The 26,838-nt window shown below is 46.8% G+C and overlaps 2 protein-coding genes across 2 annotated transcripts in view; one reads left to right on the top strand and one right to left on the bottom strand.

Moving 5' to 3' along the window:
* The window catches only part of LOC125518514, a 35,916-nt gene extending 29,165 nt beyond the window's left edge, over positions 1-6,751 (top strand). Inside the window, exons 3-4 of the mRNA XM_048683335.1 lie at positions 5,339-6,059; positions 6,260-6,751. Of these exons, the coding sequence (XP_048539292.1) occupies positions 5,339-6,059; positions 6,260-6,406 (868 nt within the window). The 3' untranslated portion in view covers positions 6,407-6,751. The remainder of the gene's footprint in view (positions 1-5,338; positions 6,060-6,259) is intronic.
* Positions 6,752-7,284: 533 nt separating this feature from the next.
* On the bottom strand, positions 7,285-11,837 carry LOC125519975 (polyadenylate-binding protein-interacting protein 7). Its single transcript, XM_048684752.1, has 6 exons — positions 11,403-11,837; positions 9,632-10,432; positions 8,964-9,357; positions 8,635-8,705; positions 7,888-8,012; positions 7,285-7,781 (listed from the first exon to the last, which is right to left on the bottom strand). The coding sequence occupies exons 2-6, from the start codon at positions 10,373-10,375 to the stop codon at positions 7,499-7,501; spliced, it is 1,617 nt and encodes a 538-aa protein (XP_048540709.1). The 5' UTR covers positions 10,376-10,432; positions 11,403-11,837; the 3' UTR covers positions 7,285-7,498.
* Positions 11,838-26,838: the final 15,001 nt, after the last annotated feature.

Genomic DNA, 26,838 nt, shown 5'->3' with positions numbered 1-26,838 from the left:
GGGGGGGCCCCGCCCCCCCCCCCCCCCCAGCCTTTGACCAATTTCTGAAGAAGAAAAATTAGGAAGACTTAGATTAAAACATTTTTAGCATTTGGCCCCCCAGACACTGATCATTTGTGTCCCCCCCCCCACACACACACACCCAGAGTTTTTCAGCTAGCTCCGCCACTGCTGGTTGGGCTGTTGAATTTGGGTTCTCCAGATCAAGAATGGCAGGCTGACAAGTTCTAGGGATGGTCCGGCTCCTAGAACCGCCGTAATAAAAAGGTGGCTCATTCTTTGATCTGTGTTGAAAGGGAAAACAAGAGAACAATCGAGAGAGCCTCGGCACAGATGTAAAAGTGAATAAATGTCCTTTCATTAGATGATTGTAGGTATTTATACAGGCAGAAGGGATGCATCGAAGAGGCATCCATTCGGGAGAGATGTCAGGAACCGACGCGACAGTTGCCAACGCAAACTGGCTGCGGTTGGTACAAGGGGAGATTCCCCCATAATTAACACAAGTTTAATTGAGCTTTAACACTCCCCCTGATCTACACTTGTCCATGTAATATCATCATCTTGAAAAAGTCTCCTCCAAAAACCCTGTGGGAAAAATGTGAGGAGTATATTGTTTGATATGTTGCTAAACTCCTTCAAACCTAGTGGGGAAAATAAGGAGAAAATGATGCAACATATAATGGTTATTGTCTCTTTTAACTCAATACGAGAAAACTCGTAGAGTTTAGAGAACAAAAAATATGTCGTATATACTTTCCCAAAAACCCCGGTGGGGAAAACAGAAAGTATGACATATGATCTCATGTTGATATTACCTCATTAAAACCTTTATGAGAACATGTATAGTAAACTCATGAAGGGAAAAAGAGTATAATATGATGCATTGAACAGGAACAATTTAGGAGGATACTCCCCCTGATTCTTGCATATTCCGAAGTCTTCATATACCAATTCCATGAACGTATCTTTGGAATGTAGAAGCTGGTAGAGACTTGGTGAGCAAATCATTCACATGATTGACTTGCAAGATATGCAATATAACGATATTGCTAATTATGTAACATGTTTGCATCCGGGCAACACAAGCAACATTATCTTTGAGATAATGGTTGGTGGATGTAGCCATGAGGTCTGTTTGGAAGACTCTTCATGAGAGGGCTACCACACCTAGTATGAACACTAAGCTTGTCTACGATCTGACATAGTGGGGATCTAATCGATGTATCCAATGATATCGGTGTTCACATTTCTGTGAAACTGAAAAACCAGGACAAGATGTTTGATGCCTTTGGAGATATCGATAGATATTCTTGAGTCCCAACCAATTGTGTTTGGTGGATCCAATGGCATTATGGAACGTTGAGTCCCAATATCTCATTTCCATCATCTCTTGGTCTAAATAGATCTTTCTCTACGTCTAGAGAATGAACTACCATGAGAGTTATGGATGGATAAGATTTGTCCATAATGAATTTCTCCAATATATTTTGGATATAGACAACATAGTATACCATAATGTATGAATGAAGGTGCTTACCCAAATCCTTCATTTTAAACTCCGTCATTTAGATGATTACATGTGTCGTCATTGCAGACACACAAACATGGATAATCATCATTGTAGGAGTAATCCTTGTGAATAAGGAACTCACTACGTCGGTTGTACCAAATGTACCGACGATAATAATAAGTCATATGGTGACTTATTGATTTTACACAATGTATGTTGCATTTTGTACTCCGATTCAGAATTGAGACTCCATCAGAAATCAATCATATATGTTTGAATCTAGTGATCCACATGGACATGTGATCACTACATCTATCAACTGCAGAGATAGATGATTTTGAACTGCCAATGATATAAGTTATCGGAATGAGATTCCACCTCTGGAGAATATTTGGGTATCTGCATGAACCCTTGTGCTACAATACTTGCTCTATGTTTCACCACCTTTTCGTTCTCAATTTTGTTTCCAGAAGAAAACTGGTGTAGGTATTGCTTATGAATACCTTCCCATTATTGAGCAAGATCATTTCTACCTAGATTATACCCTTTGCTTGAGTTCAGTTCGAGTGTTGTTCACACTTTGCCATGGCCATGGTCTTTGGATCTGAATCATTTGAAAGGTTTTTGCAATCTAGTTGAGAAATGTATGTCGACATTTGTAGACTTCCGTTATATCTTTCTCCAGAATCTATATATCAATATAGAGTTGATAGAAACATCATTACCCATGGTGACTGTTTGCGATTTCCCAATGCGATTGAGTTGGGTATTCCGATGACCCGGTCATTATGTGCACTATGACCTGGGTTGGTGGAGGTTTCCCATCCACTGGGTGTATACTACCCATTAGGTGTCTGCCAACGTGAAGTTGACTTGCATTTACTGATTCACATGCCTTGATATCATTGCTTGCGAGAAGCTGAATCCTGATGTACTTCTGCCATACATCTCCCCCTGTTGCTTTGAACGAGGAGTGGAGTGGATTTTGCTGGTACCTCCACTCTTGCAGGCGTACTTTTACAGGATTGTAGGATTGTGTGACACCTTTATAGTCAGTAAATGAACATGGCAGATTATTTGCAATGTGTTGCAAAACTTCTGAATGCATGGTTCACATCTTTGAGTACGTGGATTTGAGGCAGAAATGTGTTGAACATTCCACTAATTTCCTGGCATTTTTATGGTAAATGAAATCTCCCCCTAATGCCTGGAAATGTTCCTCATTAAATCGGCATACTGGCCTTGAATAACTCCCCATGCGAGGGGCTTGAGGTATTAACGGAAATACAGTTATTGCTCACATAGATCCCAACTATATGTTGAGGGGCCAATGATGTATGCCGGGTGATGATATCGGTATGCAACCGAATTACCGCAGATAGGAAATACTTGATAGATTTCCACGTATCAAAGACAGAGGGGAATAATATTATGCAGTTTGGTCATGAGCGTGTAAAACTACATGACTCCAACATAAAGTTGGTAAGTTGCAATTCCAAAATAAAGATAATGCAATGAGCTTAACTCTTTGGATATTATGATTCTACCAAACCATTTTGAGTCTAGACATTAGGACAAATTGCTAAACTTCAATCCAAAGGACATAGAGAATGCCTTCAAGGAGAATTTTGCAATGTTACCCATTCGATTTGCTTGAAATCGATGTCAGGATAATGAGCCAATGGTTTCGTGTGAATAAAGCACACACTTAAGACCATCATGTAGATATGTCTTTTAGAACCATGGAATACCTGAATAGTCTACTCAATGGCTGGGAAGAGCCACTTACCTCGACTTGATGCATTCAAGGAGTCTGAGTGGTTCATTGTAGAATTTTAAGGTGTGCAAGCCTTAAAATTAGCTTCCATGTGTCACTTGTAGTGCACATAAAATCCAAATATTACTAGAATTTAGCATCATAATAATCATAAATTATTGGAATTGCTGATAGTTTTTGTTTCAACCCAATGTCTCGATGACCAAGGCGAGTATGCCAAGTTTGTCATGTACAAGACACTCTAGAAAACTATCTCGTACACAACATGTGGTACAGGTTGTGTCGTATGTGTAGTACAATCCAGATGATACACATAGAATGTGTTTTCCATATCCGTTGCATATGGTAAAGAGAAGTTATTTCTCTTTGTTGTCATCATAAGTTTCGCTATGGAAACTATTTTGACGGATACCTTCATAGTTTAGTAGGGTACGAGTTAAACCTGGGAAGCAATAAAGTATCCCGACGTTACTCGAGTACCCACAGGGATAGTAAATATGACTCGAGTTGAGCCAACAAATACCTCATCGCGTCTAGCGATTTAAATATCTCCTTTCTCTCAATGAGAGTGGAAACATTGAACTACCCTGAGAATAAAGTTTGTGGTGCATATGTCCACAAGGCACATATCATTTTTCATCGGATTGACTCCCGTAGAAATCTATATATATAGACATGAAGATTCTCAATATGAAAATCATTGTCAGATATATAGAATACATATAAATGTATTTGTACCAAAGTGCTGATATAATATATGATGACAACAATAATCATGTTCATATTAGAACATCAGAAATGGACATAAATAAATAGATCACTAAGGAGATTGAGGGACTAAATATAGTCTCCAAACATGTCAGTTGATGCATATTCAACCTTCATGTTCTCCGTGCCCATAGGGTCATGTGACAGTTGGATAGTCATTTATTGCTCGGTTCTAGAAGAACGTCATGCAAACAACAAACTGCCATGATGGTGTCAGATTGAAGGAGTGATCTTCAAACCTTTTGCCCTTGAGGTTCTTTGTATCCCAGGGATTGCTAATACAGAATAACCAGATGCTGAGATCTGGATCGATATATGTCTTACGATGCATAAAGCAACATGTTTATTCTGTTAGTCATGTGACTCCAACCGTAGGAGAATTCGACAGGTCTTTGATGGCACACATTATCCCACGAGACACAAGAGCGATCATGATGTCCATGGCCCAAGTAGGGCAGTGGTGGCCATCGAGGGCGAATGCCTCAATTCTCTAGCCATCGGTTACCAGAGATAATTAATTTACGATTAGTAAATTAAAGACCATCATGGTAATGTTGCAAAATTAATGGATATTTCAAGAAGTTATCTTGAAACCATTAATGCGAATCTCAAATTGCTAAGCATGACACTTTGAAGATAATCTCCCGAATGAAGTAGATCTCGCAGCACTAGGGAGTATAATATGATGAAATCAGGAAATACTCACTCATAATGCTTTATGTCATGACTTAGAAAAATGTGTGGGAAAGCACTTTGTAAAGCAATCATAATGTCGAAACGACAAAATGTAGACTTTATCAGTAGTCATCGATAATCTGCATAGGCAGTAGATCCATATGACTATCTTGTGATCCCAAGCATCAGCTTGAAGAAATCACTTTAAATTTTGCACCTTCCGAAATACATTGTACTCAACGGAAATACACCACTATTATAATGAATAGTAATGATATTGCAAAGTTGATGTTCAAGTGAAAGAAAAACTTGAATTGTATAGACCTCAAATTAAATAATATGATCATGTATCAAGTTGCAAGATAATTCAACAGGGTGAATTAATATTTTGCGAGAGAAAATTAATCTCAATCGCAATGAGATTGTTTTGCGAGAAAAAAATATTTCTCAATCGCAAATCAATATTGTTGTGTGAGAAAACTTAATCTCGATCGCAAAACAATGTCGTTATAGCAATAAGACATGTTATAGAGATTGCTAAAAAGCAAACATATTGAACATGCCACATAATAACCACATATTTTCTGGAATATTAAAACTCACAGAAAAAGGGCTGAAAAGCGGTGGCCCAATCTTATGCAAATGGGCCACGCTGGGGAAGCCAGCCTAGGGCCGGCCTGGGCCTGGTCAGCCAATTGGATAAGAAGCAAGCGGCCAGGGATAGCGATCCCCTGCCAGCATCCATCCCCAATCCCCACGACCGACGCGGGCGGCGACTGCCATGGCCGGTCGGCCGTTTCTCCGGCAACTCGTGGAGAGACCACGACCCGGGCGGAGCGCTGCCGAGCCTCGCGTTGGAGGCCGGAGAAGGCTGCGCCAGAGGACTCCGGGGAGGGCGTGCCGGCCCGATTGGGCACAGGCGAAGACGCCCACGGCCGGTCGGCCGCACCACCGGCGGCAAGAGGATCTCCCGCCCCGCTCGTCCTCGGAGTAGGAGTCACCGGGGAGGTGGGTGCCGGATACGACGCCGTTGGAAGCGCCATTCGCGAGCCCGAGCGCCGCTGGGCTCCATGTGTCAGCGCCGGGGCCGGGTCGCCTCTGTGCCCGTGGGGGCAAGGCCGATGGTCGAGCACGGGGTGTGCCGGGAGGAGCAGCGCCGGGGCCAGGACGTCGTTGCTCCAGATGCCCGTCGCTCGTGCGCCGGATCACGCGGCCGAGGGCAGTCTCCCACCATTGGACGCCGATGAGGCGCCTTGCCGATGGGGCCCGAGGGTTCGACTGCCGCCGTTCTTCGCGACGAGACTGTCCCTCATAGAGGAAACAAAGGTAAAGCGGTTTAAGAAATCAACGCGTGTACCTTTTCCGTTTTCTTCCCGATCCGTTCGTTGGTGGATCTCGATTTACACTCTTGCCGTGATGGGAGACAATGAATTCTCGGTTTAAACCTCCAATCTTTTGATCGATGGATGCCATCTCCCCTGTTCTTCATTCATTTTCTGTTCTTCATGGCCTTGTTTCGCCTGCAGGAATTCATGGCCACAGCGCACTGCAGAAACGTCGGTCCTGAGGGCGGCCGCAGTAGCGGGCACCACCACGCCGACGAACACGCGACCGAGCGATGCTGTAGGGGGAATCGTCGCGCAGATGGAATCGCTCCGCCGGGAGCGTGCTGATAACGTGTTGAAAGGGAAAACAAGAGAACAATCGAGAGAGCCTCGGCACAGATGTAAAAGTGAATAAATGTCCTTTCATTAGATGATTGTAGGTATTTATACAGGCAGAAGGGATGCATCGAAGAGGCATCCGTTCGGAAGAGATGTCAGGAACCGACGCGACAGTTGCCAACGCAAACTGGCTGCGGTTGGTACAAGGGGAGATTCCCCCATAATTAACACAAGTTTAATTGAGCTTTAACAATCTGGTTGATCTGGTTGTCCCCGTATGGCTGACAGAGCAGTATGTGGTAAAAAAAAGGATGATGTCAATACACAAGATGGATCATGCATTTTCATGAATAATTGTTTGCGGGAACCGTACACAAATATTTAGTTGTGTTGTAAAGTGGAATTCTGTGTTAAAAGACATTAATATTGTGTAATATTGCCTTGTACTAGCCTATACAAGATGATGTCAGTACACAAGATGGATCATACATTTCCATGTATATCCGTGAGAAAGCTAAGCATGATAAATGTTAAACATTAAATTACTAGGTTCTTAATTCCACTCTTCTTTTTTAGTGAAAGGGATTTTTCTTCTCTCATGTGCATGCACCGCATGAGTTGCTTAAGCAACCACGAGTGTTCATTTGCAGCTCTCTCAAGAGGATGTACACAACAGAACTTCCTGGCTACTTGAGAAACAGAATAAAACAAACAGGTGAAAGCATGCAACATGTTTGTCTCAAATTTCACCGAGTCCGCAAAATCCCACGTCTTGTTATAACCGCAGAATGCCGGTTGAAACCGAGACTCCCACGTTTCCCGTGTGACATTCGCCGCAGTCCATCTCGCATGCACTCCAGGGAACCATATCACGAATAAGCACGGCAGGAGGGGAATGGAATGTGAATTGAATGGATCTATGTATAATTTTACACTGTATTCTGTTTTGTCAGGCTATTCTCCTGCTGGCTCCTTTAATATACAACTACCAAGAACTTACAGGTGCTCCAACAGCGCACCTTTTTAGTTTTTCTCCTGCATCTCTTTCTCCTCTTTTTTTGTGGGTTGCTTTTCTCTGTGGAGCTCACCTAAGAGATGATGTTAGTACACGGCGACGCGAAGCAGGCCGGGCTGAGGTTGCGTGTAATGGAGGCCTTCGTCCAGAAGGAACTGCTCGACGGCGATGGGCAGCCTCGCGGTGCGAGAGCCCTTGGTGTGGTGGCCTGTTCCGACGCATACCATGACTTGCATCCTTCCGCCTGAAGCCCTCGCCATGCCCCTCAGGGAGCCGAGCTCGACCTTGAGGATATGGATTGCTTCGCTCACGTGGAGGCCGTGTAGATCAATCAGACGATCACTCCCCCGTTGCAAAGAACCAGGGTTCCTGGACAATGAATCAAAAAATTTAGGATGGAACAGAAGTGCTTGTAAATATGTCGCTGACATTCCACAGAAGCAGTATACATAGCTTGTAAAGGGGAGAAAGCAACCTCTGTCGATAAATAGCTTCTCTAGCTTTCTCATGAGCTGCTTTCATTTGCGAGTTATAGGCCTGACCTTTGATGCTTAGTTCCTTGGCCAGAGCTTTGTTGCCAATTAGGTAAGCTTGTCTAGCCTGCCAAGTACATCTTTCCATCAATATTCCAACTAACAAAATTAATGAGTCAAATGTGCAGGACGTAGCAAATGATGATATCCTGGATGTAATTTATATGATACTGGTAGCTATGGGGCCAGATTTGCCCTTCCCTAAAATAAGTCGCACAAATCCATCATTTTTTATGGCTTGCAAACTTGCATATGAGTAGTGGAAAAATTATACAAAACATGAATATTCTCTGCCCTTCTTTTTTTTACATGGTCTGCCCTTCTATTTAGGAAGGAAAGGAACAAGACATGTAGTCAGAAAGAAGTTAAAATGGCAGACATTATGATTATTCTCGACTGCAGTTAAGCACATGACAATGATACACACCTAACGATACATACAGCAAGTAGGCAACAAACAATTTAAAAAATGCCAAATTCAACAAAAACCGATTAACAATGCCAAATTCAATCCATAGGCAAAACCCTCAACAAATTCCTACTATGATTCTGCCAGTGTTTTTTTAATATTCCTTATGAACAGATATCTAAACAAAAATTGCAAATGTGAACATGTAACATGTACATTGGTTTAGAAGAATAGATACATATACAACCAAGCATCTGGAGACAACAATTAAGCTGCTCACCTGCTCAAAACATGCATTTCGGACACGGGCAAAATCACGAGCTTCCTCCCTCGATTCTGAATACATGTTTGCTGTTGGGCCACGTACAAAGATAAATCCATCAGTCTATAATTGCATCTATCTAGAATGAAGACATGGAAATACACCAATATGCTTCAAATTATGCACACCCAACTATAATTTGCTTCCTGAGATCTATCCATACATTGTAAAGCACAATGTACCAATCCTAACTTGCCTATTCTAAGATAACAACAATACAATGTGCAAAACCATCAAATTGTGCAATCTGCATCAGAAATAACTTATAATATTCAGATGAGTATTACCGACTGAATCGCCGGTATCAAGCCATGGAGTTGCAGCTGCACGTGCACTACTAACACTTTGATACTTGTTCCCAGAAGATGTTTTAGAACCAAAACTGTACTGCTTGGGTACAGAAACGGTAGAAACACCATTGCCATAATCAGAGCCCTTTTTGAACTTGCTGTGGCCAGAATTCTGCGATGCAAGTTTCCGAACAGCTGAAACAAAATCACCAGTACCACTAGATATGGTGGAAGAATTGCGCCCACTGAAGAGGCCAAGGATATCCATATCTCCCTTGGAGAAACCATTTTGATCTTCTGCTGTTGGCAGGGCAGGAAAGTCCCCCGTACTAAAGTTTGGTGAGCTGGGGGTCAAATTCATTGTCTGATTGGAAGTAGGATCCACTTGCATCTGAAAAATCAAAAGAAAAAATAACCCTTGGAGATGCTACTGAATGTTGCAATTGTAACATAACTGCTTGAAGCAATGTACATTACCAAATAAAGAGGAACGAGATTTTAATATTGTCTTTCAAAGGATACATTTAATACTGGTGCCTTGAGCAGAAAGAAAAATCATTAAAGTTTCAGCCATATACGTCAAGAAGAGACAGCTATGTTAAGCAATGCTCTGATTGGACGTCTAGAGGAGTTAAGTGTGAAAATTACAGATAGAAAGAGATTACCTCTAGCTGGGTGAGAATTTCAATAGTATGATTGAAGTCACATCCATTTGCATAGTACAGCTCCGCAAGACTCTCTGCTGAAAATCCAGGAAACTGAGACGCTAAATACTCTAGGGGGTCAAAGAGGCCATCTGATGCTGCAACGTACTCACTAGCAAAACCGTCAGTAAAGCCCGTGGTAGGATCATACTGAAGGTCCTGATTTTCATTAGCAAAGTGGAGATCACCCACGTAATTTTGCTCCCAATTACTTGAACCAACAGTTGAAAAGGTTGCCTGTGAATTATCCTCGTAAAATAAATTGGTATGCCCAAGTTCCAGGTTGCTAGCTGAAGAAGACAACTCTTGGTGTTCTCTTGACAAGCGGCTAGCTTTTGTCCCATAGAACGGAGGTGCATTCAAGGATAATCCAGCAAGGGACAGCTCTTCAGGTTCTTGTTCGATTTTCTCGAAAGAAGTGAAGTCTGGAATAATATCATCTGGGAGCTGCTTACGCCAGAACTGGTGTGCCTCATCGTCTGAGTTATTAGACTTGGACGACTCAGACCTATCTAGAATTTTTTTTCCAGGGGACCCCCTAAGTTCAGACTTACTTGCATCTGAAGCTGTGCTATTACCATAGGATGGTCTAATAACACATGAAGGGACAAACTCTGCTGCATTGGGATTTAATGCAGTGAATTTATTTGGTAACATTGACCTTGCATCACCATTATTTGGAACAACTTTATTCAGTGAAGTCATCTTTTAACAGAAATTACATGTACAGAAAAAACTCTTCCAATGAGATTTACCCAAACCCTGAAAAGGTGATAAATATCAAGGGTTAGTATTAGTATGGTTCGGCGCATTTACAAAAAGTATATTTCCTATGAATAACCAAAATAGAAAAGTCATCTCTTCGTTAGCAAGAAGCTAGTATTTGCTAATCTGTAGAACTATTTAGCTACTTCCATGATTTTCTGTGAGGTAGCTATAAATAATAAATTTATGCCAGGTTACCAAGAATTGATATTATTTTCAAGTGAAAAACAATTTCATGCTTATCGAAAACGGCAAAGGCAAATAAAAACTAATCCAATAAGGTCTGGCTCCAATTATTTGAGTAATATTTAGAGCACACCAAATGTGAACTCTAAACTAGATATGCCATTTATTAATTTACATGACATATATGGATGAACTAATCCGAAATCAATTCAGCTAGAAAAGTTTTTCTTAGAATTGCCAAACTAGTCGGTCCATTAAATCGTACAGTTGGGCTCCAAAAAGTTTGTTTTTGTTACTATCAGCCAGAGATGGCAACACAATTATCACCATTACTTGTAATAGAAGTTTCCAAATTTACACCAGACCTAAAAGCCGGTAGGTATCTTTCCAAAAAAGGGCGTCACCCATTTGCACACAAAATGGCGTGCCCTTTCTTGGCTCAGATATAACTGCCTGAGCTACTACCACAACCGCCCGCGTCACAAAAACTGCATCTCCACATGCAGTTTCTATACGCCAAATTCACCGGCTAGGACGTTGAAATATCTAACGCTTCGCTCGTACGCATTGGCCCTTTTACGGCAAAAAACTTTGCGTCGCCGCTAAATCAGTAAATTCCCATGAGCGGCAAACGTAACGCAGCAGTAAAGAGGAAGCAAATAAGGAAAATAAGCTTAGTGTTACGCCAGCCAAAATCATACGCGCCTCCAGCTCTAGCAGAAGCTCGGGAGAATCATACGCCCGCAAAGGAGCAACAAAAAAGATTGAGCAAACAGTGCACCTGCCCACTCGCGCAGGCGCTAGCTACGGACGGAGAGACGAGACGCTGGAGCCCCGACGCCGCGCCGAGATCCGGACGGGACGGGATCTACACGAGGCGAGCGTCCGCGGCAGATCTGGAGAGCTCCCGCCAACGCGAGCCGATGCCCTTCCGCCGGTCGACGAGCTGGTAGTAATATATAGCTGGCGACCAGCCCATATGGGGCGCGAAGGGGAAAAAGCCTCGGCCGCCCCTCCCCGACTCGGGGCAGGGTACGGGTCGTCACCGCCCACGAGACGGAGACGGAGTCGGCTCGCGGAACGGGATGGGATTCGGAGGCGCGCCGGAGGTGGTGGCCGGGGCGGGCACGGAGACGGGGCGGGTCGCCGGGATTTGTGGCGCGGTGGAGGCGGCCGTGGGGAGGGGAGGGGAGGAGGAGGAGGGACGGACGGATGGGTGGGGGGAGGCGGAGGAGGAGGAGGATAGGCGAGGGATGGTGGAGTTTGACCCGACGCGGCGGGTGGTGGGGCCGGGGGATGGGGTGGTGGCGTGGAGGGGACGGATGGGTGGGTGGTGGCCTGGCCTTGGGATCGGTGGCGGGATGAGGGCAGGGCCGCGTGCGCCTGCCTACGACCTGTCTCCGCTCCCGCGGTGCGACGCGAATATGCGGCTGGCTCGGTGATTCGACCCAGGGGAGGGGGGAAATATCGGCGGGGCTCCCGCCGGTGGTTCCGTGGTCTGGCTCCGCCCGTCTGCTTCACAGCGCTCCGTGGTTCCTGTTTGCCATCACCCATATGAGGCCATGATCCACCCCCCCTTCCATCAAGTTGGGAATGGACCGGCATGGTCGACTGGTCTGACCTAATTTTTCGGCATCAATAGATTTCTAGATTGGCGTCGTCTAGACTCATCCGAGCGAGTGGGGCGTCTTCACTCTCCACCCGGCGTCACGGCCCCCGCCTCCGACGCCCCCCGCCGCCACTGCCTCCAAGTCTTTGTCCATCGCTTTCGAAATCCTCGATCGATGATGTCGTAATCCCTGGCCGTCGTCGCCGCCACCTCCTAAGTCCATGTACGTCGATGTCTATGATGACCGGCAGACGCGCCGGCTCCCCAAATGCGAAGCAACAACTTGTAACTTCGCCCTCGTTAATTGGTTAAGCAAAGTATTCATGGCTAGGGCAAAATCGTGTGTAGCTAGGTTTTCTTGATTTGGAAGGGGGTGTGTTCTTGATCAGGAAGGAACTAGTGCTTGATTTGGAAGCTAGGTGTGTATGTTGATTGAGTTGTCTATCATATGGAAAACGATTGCTTTCAACCGACTGGTTTAACGCACGGTAAACCGCCTCGAGGGATTGACACGCGTCCTCGTAGCCATGCCATCCATCCCGCGGCCTTATCCCTTTCTTCTCGAGTCGTCCTCTTCCTCTGAACTAGATCAGCAAAATCTTGCTGCTGCTCTCTCCCAAATCCTTTGCAACTTTGCTCTGCTCTCTCCCGAAGAGCATCCCGTCCTTTCCTCCCGTATCTCACTCCGGCCGGTGGAGCTGCTGCCGCTGCAAGGGGCAGCGTTGCACTGCGACGACCTGCTATTCGACCACACGGACGGCGAGCTCTTTGCCGCGAAACGGCGATGATGTTCATGGTCGGGGTGCTACGGGGGCCACGGGGATAGAGGTCGCCAATGCTGTAGACGACGGGGGTGTCGCAAGGTGCCGCTCACAGCGCATGGTGTAATCTCTGACTGTAGTGAGGAGCTGCACCACATCGACGCGGCGGTGTGGTGCTGTGCAGCAGGGCATGCCGTCGGGTTTTTGCAGTAGCCGGTGATGCAACCACCCATCCTATTGCAGCAGCCGGCGCTGCCATGAAGCATCGTTGGGGCCGCTGGAGCTTCGACGGTGCTGTGTTGGAGCATTGCCGGCCCGCCGGAGCATTGTCGGTGCTTCAATGGAACTTCGCCGGAGCTGCAATGAAACATCGTCGGGGCTGCCGGAGCTTCGCCGGTGCTGCAACGAAGCATCGCCGATGCTGTGTTGGAGCATTGTCGGCCAGACGGAGCATTGTCGGTGCTTCAATGGAGCTTCGCCGGTGGTTCAAGGGGTGGTCACAACAGTGACATTGCTGGTGCCGTGGCCCGTGCATGGTGAGCTCGTCGGCGTTTTTGGCGTGAGATGACAGGTGACGCCGCTGCTGCTACCTGAGCGCTACGGCTAATGCATGTCGCCCAACTGCCCAACTGAAGCTCATTGCACGGGAGCAAGGATGCACCCATTGGTGCTGGTGAGATATAGGCTTTGTGATGTTACCGTCCAGGGATCAAGCGTCCTAAATTAACGCAGATCAAGGGCTGGCAAGGCGGTTTAAAAACTCCTACCATCAGCCGGTTTACGCGTAGTTGTGGCCTGTGTAGGCCAATTCTAGCTTGTCCATATGTTTCAATGCAAATGAGCAGTCAGTAGGTGCATTACACGCTCATGCTAAAATATTCTTATTTCAATCAAAGAGGTGGGGTCTCCCTTAGTTCCTATGATGATAAAGTAGTAAGAGCATCTCCAACAGCCGCGCCAAAAGACGCGCGCGCGGTAAATTGGCATTTTAGCGCGCGTGGGACGTTTTCACGCGCTTCAGCGGTGGCGGAAAACTAGCACGCGCGGGAAATGATTGCGCGCGCGGGAAAAGGCAGCAGCTCACGCGCTACATTTGGCGCGCCGCGTCCGGGGCGTCTATAAATTGCAGCGCCCTCTGCCGCTCTCTCCATCTCACCATTGCCCTCTGCCGCCCTTTGCCGCCGACACGCCACCACAGCGCCATCATGCCGCCTCGCCGCCGCGGAGCTTCGGGCTACCGCGACGTCCGCGTGCGTCCGTCCGGCACCTACTCCGCCAAGATTTGGTTGGGCGGCGGCATGCGCCTCCGCCTCGGAACCTTCGACACCGCCCAAGAGGGCACCCGCGCGTACGATGCCGCGGCGTGGCGCCTCCTGCTGTCCCGACTGTCCCGTCAGGACATGAATTTAGCCGACGTGGCGTCGCGGGAGCGGGCACAGGAGTTGGCGCCTTTCCCGCGGCTTCTCACCGACGAGGATCGTCGCAAGCACCGGAGGCGGGAGCGTCGTCTCAGGCTGGCCGAGATGGACGAGCAACACATGGCGCTGTGGAGCCATCGCTTCCCGGAAGACACCAACGAGGAACAGTTCTTCGCCAAGAGGAGGGCGAAGAGGGCGAAGAGGAGGGAGGAGCGAGCCGCTTATCGCGAGGACAAGCGAACGCGGAGGGCGGTAGCTAAATACAACATCGCGCTAGGAGATGCGTCCTCCTGGGACTCCGGCGACGAGCGGTTCTTTGACGCCTACGCACATACGTCGGACGAGGACATCACCGAGTCAGAGTCTGAGTCAGACGGATAGTACTAGTTTTTCATTTTATTTTGTATCGTAGAAGTAGGCTATCATAGAAGCAGGCAGAGTCCGAGTCGGACGAACTATGTGAACTATGAAATATTGAATCGTGGTAGGAAAAAACAGATGAAATATAGCACGCCTGCTGGAGCGGCTCGGGCGCACTTTAATTTGCGGTGGCCGCTGGAGCCAGCGCACCGCCGCGCGCAAAAGCTGGCTAACCCCGCGTTGTATTCTGACTTTTAGCGCGTGGCGCGTTGCGCGGCTGTTGGAGATGCTCTAACTTTGTTGACACCTACTTCCTACTTTTAAAGAGCTCTAGTTGAAATAAGTTTATATGTATTATAGCAGGGAATGTTTATGATAATAAAATCTAGCATTTCCCATATGGCTCGTATATCTAATTTTCCTATTGCCTGCTCGTTACTTGTGTCAATGCTCCTAGCAAGTTACCATTTTATTGCTAGTTGGATGTTAACCGCATGTATGATCCATATACTTGTAGATTCTTATTTCACTATGTGTGTGTATTATTGTACCAAGATAGTTTTTTTTAGGCCTGGACCGTAGAACAATAATTCTACGGTAATATATTAAAAGAAAAGGTATGTACAACAAGGTTGGAAAAAGCGGTAGGCGTAAGCGAGGCGGTTGGCCTTCGCCTAGTGCCTAGGCGGTGCCTAAGCGTCCTAGACGCGGCCTAGGCGGTAATATAGTTTTTACTCATAGTGTATTTTGTGATTATTATATGGGTGTTGATATTAGTTTAGGGCATATAAATTAATTAATTACCGTCTAATGTCATTAGAATATAACCCGTTTGGCATATCAATGCAGTATGTGGCATGATTTCTTGTTTGGGTAGGTAATTCCTTGCTTGCCCTGCCTAGACCTCCATTTATGCCCTAGGCGAGGCGTTTGGCCATTGCCTAGCGCCTAGGCATGCCTAAGCGCCTCCTAGGCACTGCCTTTTCCAACAGAGTGTACAAGCATGATGTAGGGTGGAACCCTAATCGCCCGATCTTTCACGAAAGGAGCGGATCCCGCGAAGAACGCGAAGAACACGAGGAGGAAAACGAGGGAAAACACAAGGGGAAACACAAGAGGAACACTCAAACTAACAAAAACAAGTCACACATGTGCTAGATCCTTGGGTACATAGGACGATACACGAATCCACGGACAACTAAGGACGATACAAGGGTAGCCGGTTCTTCTCCGTGAGGAGGTCTTGAATCCACGAGGGGGTCTTCCCTTAGAAAGGGGGCTTGAATCCAAAGGGATCTTCTCCGAAGAGGCCGGGTCTCTCACGAGGAGTAGATCCGATGTGGATGAGCGAAGCTCTATCTCTAAGTATGAGCTAAACCAACGCTAACCCTAAAAAGTCGTACGGGATAGAGTATATATAGTCTAGGTGACGAAAGGGTACACGGGCCTCGGCCCAAGTGGCTGCGCGCAGGCAGGGCCGGAGGTTCCGGGGAGGGTCCGGCCTAGCCAGAGAGTTGGCGCGGTGGAGATGTGCTGGCATCCGGGGGCCGGAAGGTCCGGGCAGGCCGGAGGTTCCGGGCGCCGGAAGGTCCAGGACGGGGTCCGGGCTAACCCGAGATTGGCACGCCTGGGATGGTCAAGGTCATCGACGACCGGAAGCTCCGGGTCGGCCGGAAGGTCCGGGGGCCGGAAGTTCCGGGCTCTGGCCGGAAGTTCCGGGCTGTCCAGAGTGTTGACGCCTGTCTCTTCTTCTACAGTCCTCGACTCCGAGTCTTGAGCGTTGTACCTGATGACACATAGTATCTCGGACTTAGGCAGTAGCCATGTCTCACTTGAAGAGGGGGAAAACTCAAGTAGGAGCGATGTCACCTCGGATTGAATAGCACGTGCCCTAGCCCTTGTCATTGGTCCACTTGGAGCTTGGATAGTTGAGGTGGCGTCCATGGGGATGGTCCTGGGATGCTCCGCTCATCTCCCCTCCCTTGGGGAAGATCCGTCCTCGGATCGAGTTCGTCATCACCATGGAAGGGAGAGAGATCTTTGATGTTGAAGATGTCGCTCATGTTGTATTTGTTGCGCGGGAGGTCGATCTTGTAAGCGTTGTCGTTGTAGCGTGCGAGCACCTTGAAGGGTCCATCTGCTCGTGGTCTTAGCTTAGACTTGCGTTCCTGTGGAAAGCGCTCCTTGCGAAGGTGTAGCCACACGAGATCACCAATGTTGAAGACCATAGGTTGCCTGTTGACGTTGAGCTTGGTCGCAAGGTGTTGTACTTGGCGCTTGATGGTGTTTCTTGTATCTTCATGCACCTTCTTGAGATGGGTCGCTCATGCACTTGCGTCCAAATTGATTCGCTCTTGGAGTGGTAGAGGTAGAACATCCAATGATGACAAAGGGTTGAAACCGTTGACGACCTCGAAAGGGGACTTGCCGGTTGTTGAGTGTCTTGCCCGGTTGTAGGCGAACTCGGCGATGGGTAGACACTCCTCCCACTCCTTGATGTTCTTCTTGATGAGTACTCGAAGTAGAGCGGAGAGTGTGCGGTTTGTCACCTCCGTTTGGCCGTCGGTTTGAGGATGGTACGCCGTGGAGAAGAGTAGCTTGATTCCGAGCTTGTCGCATAGGGTCTTCCAAAAGTAGCTAAGGAACTTGACGTCGCGGTCCAAGACAATTGTCTTTGGCACACCATGGATGTTGGAAATATGCCCTAGAGGCAATAATAAATTGGTTATTATTATATTTCTTTGTTCATGATAATTGTCTATTGTTCATGCTATAATTGTGTTATCCAGAAATCGTAATACATGTGTGAATACATAGACCACAACACGTCCCTAGTGAGCCTCTAGTTGACTAGCTCGTTGATCAAAAGATAGTCATGGTTTCCTGACTATGGACATTGGATGTCATTGATAACGGGATCACATCATTAGGAGAATGATGTGATGGACAAGACCCAATCCTAAGCATAGCTCAAAGATCGTGTTGTTCGTTTGCTGTAGCTTTTCCGAATGTCAAGTATCATTTCCTTAGACCATGAGATTGTGCAACTCCCGGATACCGTAGGAGTGCTTTGGGTGTGCCAAACGTCACAACGTAACTGGGTGACTATAAAGGTACACTACAGGTATCTCCGAAAGTATCTGTTGGGTTGGCACGAATCGAGACTGGGATTTGTCACTCCGTATGACGGAGAGGTATCTCTGGGCCCACTCGGTAATGCATCATCATAATGAGCTCAATGTGACCAAGTGGTTGATCACGGGATCATGCATTACGGTACGAGTAAAGTGACTTGCCGGTAACGAGATTGAACGAGGTATTGGGATACCGACGATCGAGTCTCGGGCAAGTAACGTACCGAATGACAAAGGGAATTGTATACGGATTGATTGAATCCTCGACATCGTGGTTCATCCGATGAGATCATCGTGGAGCATGTGGGAGCCAACATGGGTACCCAGATCCTGCTGTTGGTTATTGACCGGAGAGGCATCTCGGTCATGTCTGCATGTCTCCCGAACCCGTAGGGTCTACACACTTAAGGTTCAGTGACGCTAGGGTTGTAGAGATATTAGTATGCAGTAACCCGAAAGTTGTTCGGAGTCCCGGATGAGATCCCGGACGTCACGAGGAGTTTCAGAATGGTCCGGAGGTAAAGATTTATATATAGGAAGTCCGGTTTCGGCCATCAGGAAGGTTTCGGGGGTCGCCGGTATTGTACCGGGACCACCGGAAGGGTCCCGGGGTCCACCGGGTGGGGACACCCATCCCGGAGGGCCCCATGGGATGAATTGGGAGGGGAGCCGGCCCCTAGTGGGCTGGTGCGCCCCCCTTGGGCCTCCCCTGCGCCTAGGGTTGGGAAACCCTAGGGGTGGGGGTGCCCCCCACTTGGCTTGGGGGGGAAGCCACCCCTTGGCCGCCGCCCCCCTTGAAGATCCATCTCCTAGGGCCGGCGCCCCCAAGGCCCCTATATAAAGAGGGGGGGAGGGCAGCCGCACCCCTTGCTCTTGGTGCCTCCCTCTCCCTCCGTAACACCTCTCCTCCCCGCTTGCGCTTGGCGAAGCCCTGCCGGGATCCTGCTGCATCCACCACCACGCCGTCGTGCTGCTAGATCTTCATCAACCTCTCCTTCCCCCTTGCTGGATTAAGAAGGAGGAGACGTCTTCCTAACCGTACGTGTGTTGAACGCGGAGGTGCCGTCCGTTCGGCACTAGGTCATCGGTGATTTGGATCACGTCGAGTACGACTCCATCAACCCCGTTCTCTTGAACGCTTCCGCGCGCGATCTACAAGGGTATGTAGATGCACTCCTTTCTCCCTCGTTGCTAGATGACTCCATAGATTGATCTTGGTGATGCGTAGAAAATTTTAAAATTCTGCTACGTTCCCCAACAGTGGCATCATGAGCTAGGTCTATGCGTAGTTTCTATGCACGAGTAGAACACAAAGCAGTTGTGGGCGTCGATATTGTCAATTATCTTGTCGTTACTAGTCTTATCTTGATTCGGCAGCATTGTGGGATGAAGCGGCCCGGACCGACCTTACATGTACGCTTACGTGAGACTGGTTCCACCGATTGACATGCACTAGTTGCATAAGGTGGCTGGCGGGTGTCTGTCTCTCCCACTTTAGTCGGATCGGATTCGATGAACAGGGTCCTTATGAAGGGTAAATAGAAATTGGCAATTCACGTTGTGGTTTTGGCGTAGGTAAGAAACGTTCTTGCTAGAAACCTATAGCAGCTACGTAAAAACTTGCAACAACAATTAGAGGACGTCTAACTTGTTTTGCAGCAAGTGTTTTGTGATGTGATATGGCCAAAGGATGTGATGAATGATACATGTGATGTATGAGATGATCATGTTCTTGTAATAGGAATCACGACTTGCATGTCGATGAGTATGACAATCGGCAGGAGCCATATGAGTTGTCTTTATTTATTTATTTATGACATGCGTGTCAACATAAATGTCATGTAATTACTTTACTTTATTGCTAAAGCGTTAGCCATAGTAGTAGAAGTAATAGATGACGAGACAACTTCAAGAAGACACGATGATGGAGATCATGATGATGGAGATCATGGTGTCATGCCGGTGACAACGATGATCATTGAGCCCCGAAGATGGAGATCAAAAGGAGCAAATGATATTGGCCATATCATGTCACTATTTGATTACATGTGATGTTTATCATGTTTTACATCTTATTTGCTTAGAACGACGGTAGCTTAAATAAGATGATCCCTCGTAATAATTTCAAGAAAGTGTTCCCCCTAACTGTGCACCATTGCGAAGGTTCGTTGTTTCGAAGCACAACGTGATGATCGGGTGTGATAGATTCTAACGTTCGAATACAACGGGTGTAAGCCAGATTTACACACGCAATACACTTAGGTTGACTTGACGAGCCTAACATGTACAGACATGGCCTCGGAACACAGAAGACCGAAAGGTCGAGCATGAGTCGTATAGAAGATACGATCAACATGAAGATGTTCACCGATGTTGACTAGTCCGTCTCACGTGATGATCGGACACGGCCTAGTTGACTCGGATCATGTTTCACTTAGATGAATAGAGGTATGTCTATATGAGTGGGAGTTCATTGAGTAATTTGATTAGATGAACTTAATTATCATGAACTTAGTCTAAAATCTTTACAATATGTCTTGTAGATCAAATGGCCCACGTTGTCTTCAACTTCAACGCGTTCCTAGAGAAAACCAAGCTGAAAGACGATGGCAGCAACTATACGTACTGGGTCCGGAACCTGAGGATCATCCTCATAGCTGCCAAGAAAGATTATGTCCTAGAAGCACCGCTAGGTGACGCACCTGTCCCAGAGAACCAAGATGTTATGAACACTTGGCAGTCACGTGCTGATGATTACTCCCTCGTTCAGTGCGGCACGCTTTACAGCTTAGAACCGGGGCTCCAAAAGCGTTTTGAGAGACACGGAGCATATGAGATGTTCGAAGAGCTGAAAATGGTTTTTCAAGCTCATGCCCGGGTCGAGAGATATGAAGTCTCCGACAAGTTCTTCAGCTGTAAGATGGAGGAAAATAGTTCTGTCAATGAGCACATACTCAAAATGTCTGGGTTGCATAACCGCTTGACTCAGCTGGGAGTTAATCTCCCGGATGACGCGGTCATTGACAGAATCCTTCAGTCGCTTCCACCGAGCTACAAGAGCTTTGTGATGAACTTCAATATGCAGGGGATGGAAAAGACCATTCCTGAGGTGTATTCAATGCTGAAATCAGCAGAGGTGGAAATCAAAAAGGAACATCAAGTGTTGATGGTGAATAAAACCACTAAGTTCAAGAAAGGCAAGGGTAAAAAGAACTTCAAGAAGGACGGCAAGGGAGTTGTCGCGCCCGGTAAGCAAGCTACCGGGAAGAAGCCAAAGAATGGACCCAAGCCCGAGACTGAGTGTTTTTATTGAAAGGGAAGTGGTCACTGGAAGCGGAACTGCGCCAAATACTTAGCGGACAAGAAGGCCGACAACACTAAAGGTATATGTGATATACATGTAATTGATGTGTATCTTACCAGTACTCGTAGTAGCTCCTGGGTATTTGATACCGGTGCGGTTGCTCACATTTGTAACTCAAAGCAGGAGCTGCGGAATAAACGGAGACTGGCGAAGGACGAGGTGACGATGCGCGTTGGGAATGGTTCCAAGGTCGATGTGATCGCCGTCGGCACGCTGCATCTACATTTACCTACGGGATTAGTTTTAAACCTCAATAATTGTTATTTAGTGCCAGCTTTGAGCATGAACATTGTATCATGATCTCGTTTAATTCGAGATGGCTACTCATTTAAATCCGAGAATAATGGTTGTTCTATTTATATGAGAGATATGTTTTATGGTCATGCTCCGTTGGTGAATGGTTTATTCTTAATGAATCTCGAGCGTAATGTTACACATATTCATAGTGTGAATACCAAAAGATGTAAGGTTGACAATGATAGTCCCACATACTTGTGGCACAGCCGCCTTGGTCACATAGGTGTCAAACGCATGAAGAAGCTCCATGCAGATGGACTTTTGGAGTCTCTTGATTACGAATCATTTGACACGTGCGAACCATGCCTCATGGGTAAAATGACCAAGACTCCGTTCTCAGGAACAATGGAGCGAGCAACCAACTTATTGGAAATCATACATACTGATGTGTGCGGTCCAATGAGTGTTGAGGCTCGCGGTGGCTATCGTTATGTTCTCACCCTCACTGATGACTTGAGTAGATATGGATATGTCTACTTAATGAAACACAAGTCTGAGACCTTTGAAAAGTTCAAGGAATTTCAGAGTGAGGTTGAGAATCAACGTGACAGGAAAATCAAGTTCTTGCGATCAGATCGTGGAGGAGAATACTTGAATCACGAATTTGGCACACTCTTAAGAAAATGTGGAATAGTTTCACAACTCACGCCGCCTGGAACACCTCAGCGTAATGGTGTGTCCGAACATCGTAATCGCACTCTATTAGATATGGTGCGATCTATGATGTCTCTTACCGATTTACCGCTGTCATTTTGGGGCTATGCTTTAGAGACTGCCTCATTCACTTTAAATAGGGCTCCGTCGAAATCCGTTGAGACGACACCATATGAATTATGGTTTGGGGAGAAACCTAAGCTGTCGTTTCTAAAAGTTTGGGGATGCGATGCTTATGTCAAGAAACTTCAACCTGAAAAGCTCGAACCCAAATCGGAAAAATGCGTCTTCATAGGATACCCTAAAGAAACTATTGGGTATACCTTCTACCTCAGATCCGAAGGCAAGATCTTTGTTGCCAAGAATGGGTCCTTTCTAGAGAAAGAGTTTCTCTCGAAAGAAATAAGTGGGAGGAAAGTAGAACTTGATGAAGTATTACCTCTTGAACCGGTAAGTGGCGCAGCTCAAGAAAATGTTCCTGAGGTGCCTGCACCGACTAGAGAGGAAGTTGATGATGATGATCATGAAACTTCAGATCAAGTTGCTACTGAACTTCATAGGTCCACGAGGACACGTTCCGCACCAGAGTGGTACGGCAACCCTGTCTTGGAAATCATATTGTTAGACAACGGTGAACCTTCGAACTATGAAGAAGCGATGGCGGGCCCGGATTCCGACAAATGGCTGGAAGCCATGAAATCCGAGATAGGATCCATGTATGAAAACGAAGTATGGACTTTGACTGACTTGCCCGATGATCGGCGAGCCATAGAAAATAAATGGATCTTTAAGAAGAAGACAGACGCGGATGGTAACGTAACCATCTATAAAGCTCGGCTTGTCGCTAAGGGTTATCGACAAGTTCAAGGGGTTGACTACGATGAGACTTTCTCACTCATAGCGAAGCTGAAGTCCGTCCGAATCATGTTAGCAATTGCCGCATTCTATGATTATGAGATATGGCAAATGGACGTCAAAACGGCATTCCTTAATGGTTTCCTTAAGGAAGAATTGTATATGATGCAGCCGGAAGGTTTTGTCGATCCTAAGAATGCTGACAAGGTGTGCAAGCTCCAACGCTCGATTTATGGGCTGGTGCAAGCATCTCGGAGTTGGAACATTCGTTTTGATGAGATGATCAAAGCGTTTGGGTTTACGCGGACTTATGGAGAAGCCTGCATTTACAAGAAAGTGAGTGGGAGCTCTGTAGCATTTCTCGTATTGTATGTGGATGACATAGTGTTGATGGGAAATGATATAGAATTCTTGGAAAGCATAAAGGGCTACTTGAACAAGTGTTTTTCAATGAAGGATCTTGGAGAAGCTGCTTATATATTAGGCATCAACATCTATAGAGATAGATCGAGACGCCTCATTGATCTTTCACAGAGTACGTACCTTGACAAGATATTGAAGAAGTTCAAAATGGATCAGTCAAAGAAAGGGTTCTTGCCTGTATTGCAAGGTACGAGATTGAGCATGGCTCAATGCTCGACCACGACAGAAGATAGAGAAAAGATGAGTGTCGTCCCCTATGCCTCGGCCATAGGGTCTATCATGTATGCTATGCTGTGTACCAGACCTGATGTAAACCTTGCCGTAAGTTTGGTAGGAAGGTACCAAAGTAATCCCGGCATGGAACACTGGACAGCGGTCAAGAATATCCCGAAGTACCTGAAAAGGACTAAGGATATGTTTCTCGTTTATGGAGGTGACGAAGAGCTCGTCGTAAAGGGTTACGTCGATGCTAGCTTCGACATAGATCTGGATGACTCTAAGTCACAAACCGGATACGTGTATATTTTGAATGGTGGGCAGTAAGCTGGTGCAGTTGCAAGCAGAGCGTTGTGGCGGGATCTACATGTGAAGCGGAGTACATGGCAGCCTCGGAGGCAGCACAAGAAGTAGTCTGGGTGAAGGAGTTCATTACCGACCTAGGAGTCATACCCAATGCGTCGGGCCCGATGACTCTCTTATGTGACAACACTGGAGCTATTGCCCTTGCCAAGGAGCCCAGGTTTGACAGGAAGACCAGGCATATCAAGCGTCGCTTCAACTCCATTCGTGAAAGTGTTCAAAATGGAGACATAGAGATTTGTAAAGTACATACGGACCTGAATGTGGCAGATCCGTTGACTAAACTGTTGGGTAATGTAGCAATAATTCAAAAATTTCCTACGTGTCACCAAGATCTATCTATGGAGTCATCTAGCAACGAGGGAGGAGTGGATCTACATACCCTTGTAGATCGCGCGCGGAAGCGTTCAAGAGAACGGGGTTGATGGAGTCGTACTCGTCGTGATCCAAATCACCGATGATCCTAGCGCCGAACGGACGGCACCTCCGCGTTCAACACACGTACGGAGCAGCGACGTCTCCTCCTTCTTGATCCAGCAAGGGGGAAGGAGAGGTTGATGGAAGATGGCTCCAGCAGCAGCACGACGGCGTGGTGGTGGTGGAGCTGCAGTACTCCGGCAGGGCTTCGCCAAGCTCTATGAAGGAGGAGGATGTGTTGGAGAGGAAGAGGGAGGCACCAAAGGCGTAGGTTGAGAGGCCCTCCTTTCCCCACTATATATAGGGAGTCCAAGGGGGGGGGCGGCCCTAGGAGATCCAATCTCCTAGGGGGGGGGGCGGCCAAGGGGAGGAATCCCTCCTCCCCAAGGCACCTAGGGGTGCCTTCCCCTTCGGGACTCTTCCCTTTTTCTATCTCTAGGCGCATGGGCCTCTTGGGGCTGGTGCCCTTGGCCCATATAGGCCAAGGCGCACCCCCTACAGCCCATGTGGCCCCCCGGGACCCTTCCGGTGGTCCCGGTACAATACCGGTGACCCCGAAACTTGTCCCGATGGCCGAAATAGCACTTCCTATATATAATTCTTTACCTCCGGACCATTCCGGAACTCCTCGTGATGTCCCGGATCTCATACGGGACTCCGAACAACATTCGGGTTACTGCATATACATATTCCTACAACCCTAGCGTCACCGAACCTTAAGTGTGTAGACCCTACGGGTTCGGGAGACATGTAGACATGACCGAGACGACTCTCCGGCCAATAACCAACAGCGGGATCTGGATACCCATGTTGGCTCCCACATGTTCCACGATGATCTCATCGGATGAACCACGATGTCAAGGACTTAATCAATCCCGTATACAATTCCCTTTGTCTAGCGGTACGATACTTGCCCGAGATTCGATCGTCGGTATCCCGATACCTTGTTCAATCTCATTACCGGCAAGTCTCTTTTACTCGTTCTGTAACACATCATCCCGTGATCAACTCCTTGATCACATTGTGCACATTATGATGATGTCCTACCGAGTGGGCCCAGAGATACCTCTCCGTCACACGGAGTGACAAATCCCAGTCTCGATTCGTGCCAACTCAACAGACACTTTCGGAGATACCCGTAGTGCACCTTTATAGTCACCCAGTTACGTTGTGACGTTTGGCACACCCAAAGTATTCCTACGGTATCCGGGAGTTGCACAATCTCATGGTCTAAGGAAATGATACTTGACATTAGAAAAGCTTTAGCGAACGAACTACACGATCTTTGTGCTAGGCTTAGGATTGGGTCTTGTCCATCACATCATTCTCCTAATGATGTGATCCCGTTATCAACGACATCCAATGTCCATGGTCAGGAAACCGTAACCATCTATTGATTAACGAGCTAGTCAACTAGAGGCTTACTAGGGACACGGTGTTGTCTATGTATCCACACATGTATCTGAGTTTCCTATCAATACAATTCTAGCATGGATAATAAATGATTATCATGAACAAGGAAATATAATAATAACCAATTTATTATTGCCTCTAGGGCATATTTCCAACATAAACCTCTCCCTAGAGAAAAACATGATCAACACCAGAACTGCATGGGTGTTCGATTCATCACAATGTAACTAGAATATTGACTCTAGTGCAAGTGGGAGACTGTTGGAAATATGCCCTAGAGGCAATAATAAATTGGTTATTATTATATTTCTTTGTTCATGATAATTGTCTATTGTTCATGCTATAATTGTGTTATCCAGAAATCGTAATACATGTGTGAATACATAGACCACAACACGTCCCTAGTGAGCCTCTAGTTGACTAGCTCGTTGATCAAAAGATAGTCATGGTTTCCTGACTATGGACATTGGATGTCATTGATAACGGGATCACATGATTAGGAGAATGATGTGATGGACAAGACCCAATCCTAAGCATAGCTCAAAGATCGTGTTGTTCGTTTGCTGTAGCTTTTCCGAATGGTCCAAGTATCATTTCCTTAGACCATGAGAATTGTGCAACTCCGATACCGTAGGAGTGCTTTGGGGTGTGCCAAACGTCACAAACGTAACTGGTGACTATAAAGGTGCACTACGGGTATCTTCCGAAAGTGTCTGTTGGGTTGCACGAATCGAGACCTGGGATGGTCACTCCGTATGACGGAGGTATTCTCTGGGCCCACTCGGTAAATGCATCATCATAAATAGGCTCAATGTGACCAAGTGTTGATCAGGGATCATGGCATTAACGGTACGAGTAAAGTGACTTGCCGGTAACGAGATTGAACGAGGTATTGGGATACCGACGATCGAGTCTCGGGCAAGTAACGTACCG

This window comes from Triticum urartu, chromosome 7 (genome assembly GCF_003073215.2).
Source record: "Triticum urartu cultivar G1812 chromosome 7, Tu2.1, whole genome shotgun sequence".
Taxonomy (NCBI): domain Eukaryota; kingdom Viridiplantae; phylum Streptophyta; class Magnoliopsida; order Poales; family Poaceae; genus Triticum; species Triticum urartu.
This window is presented reverse-complemented; position numbering and strand designations above follow the sequence as displayed.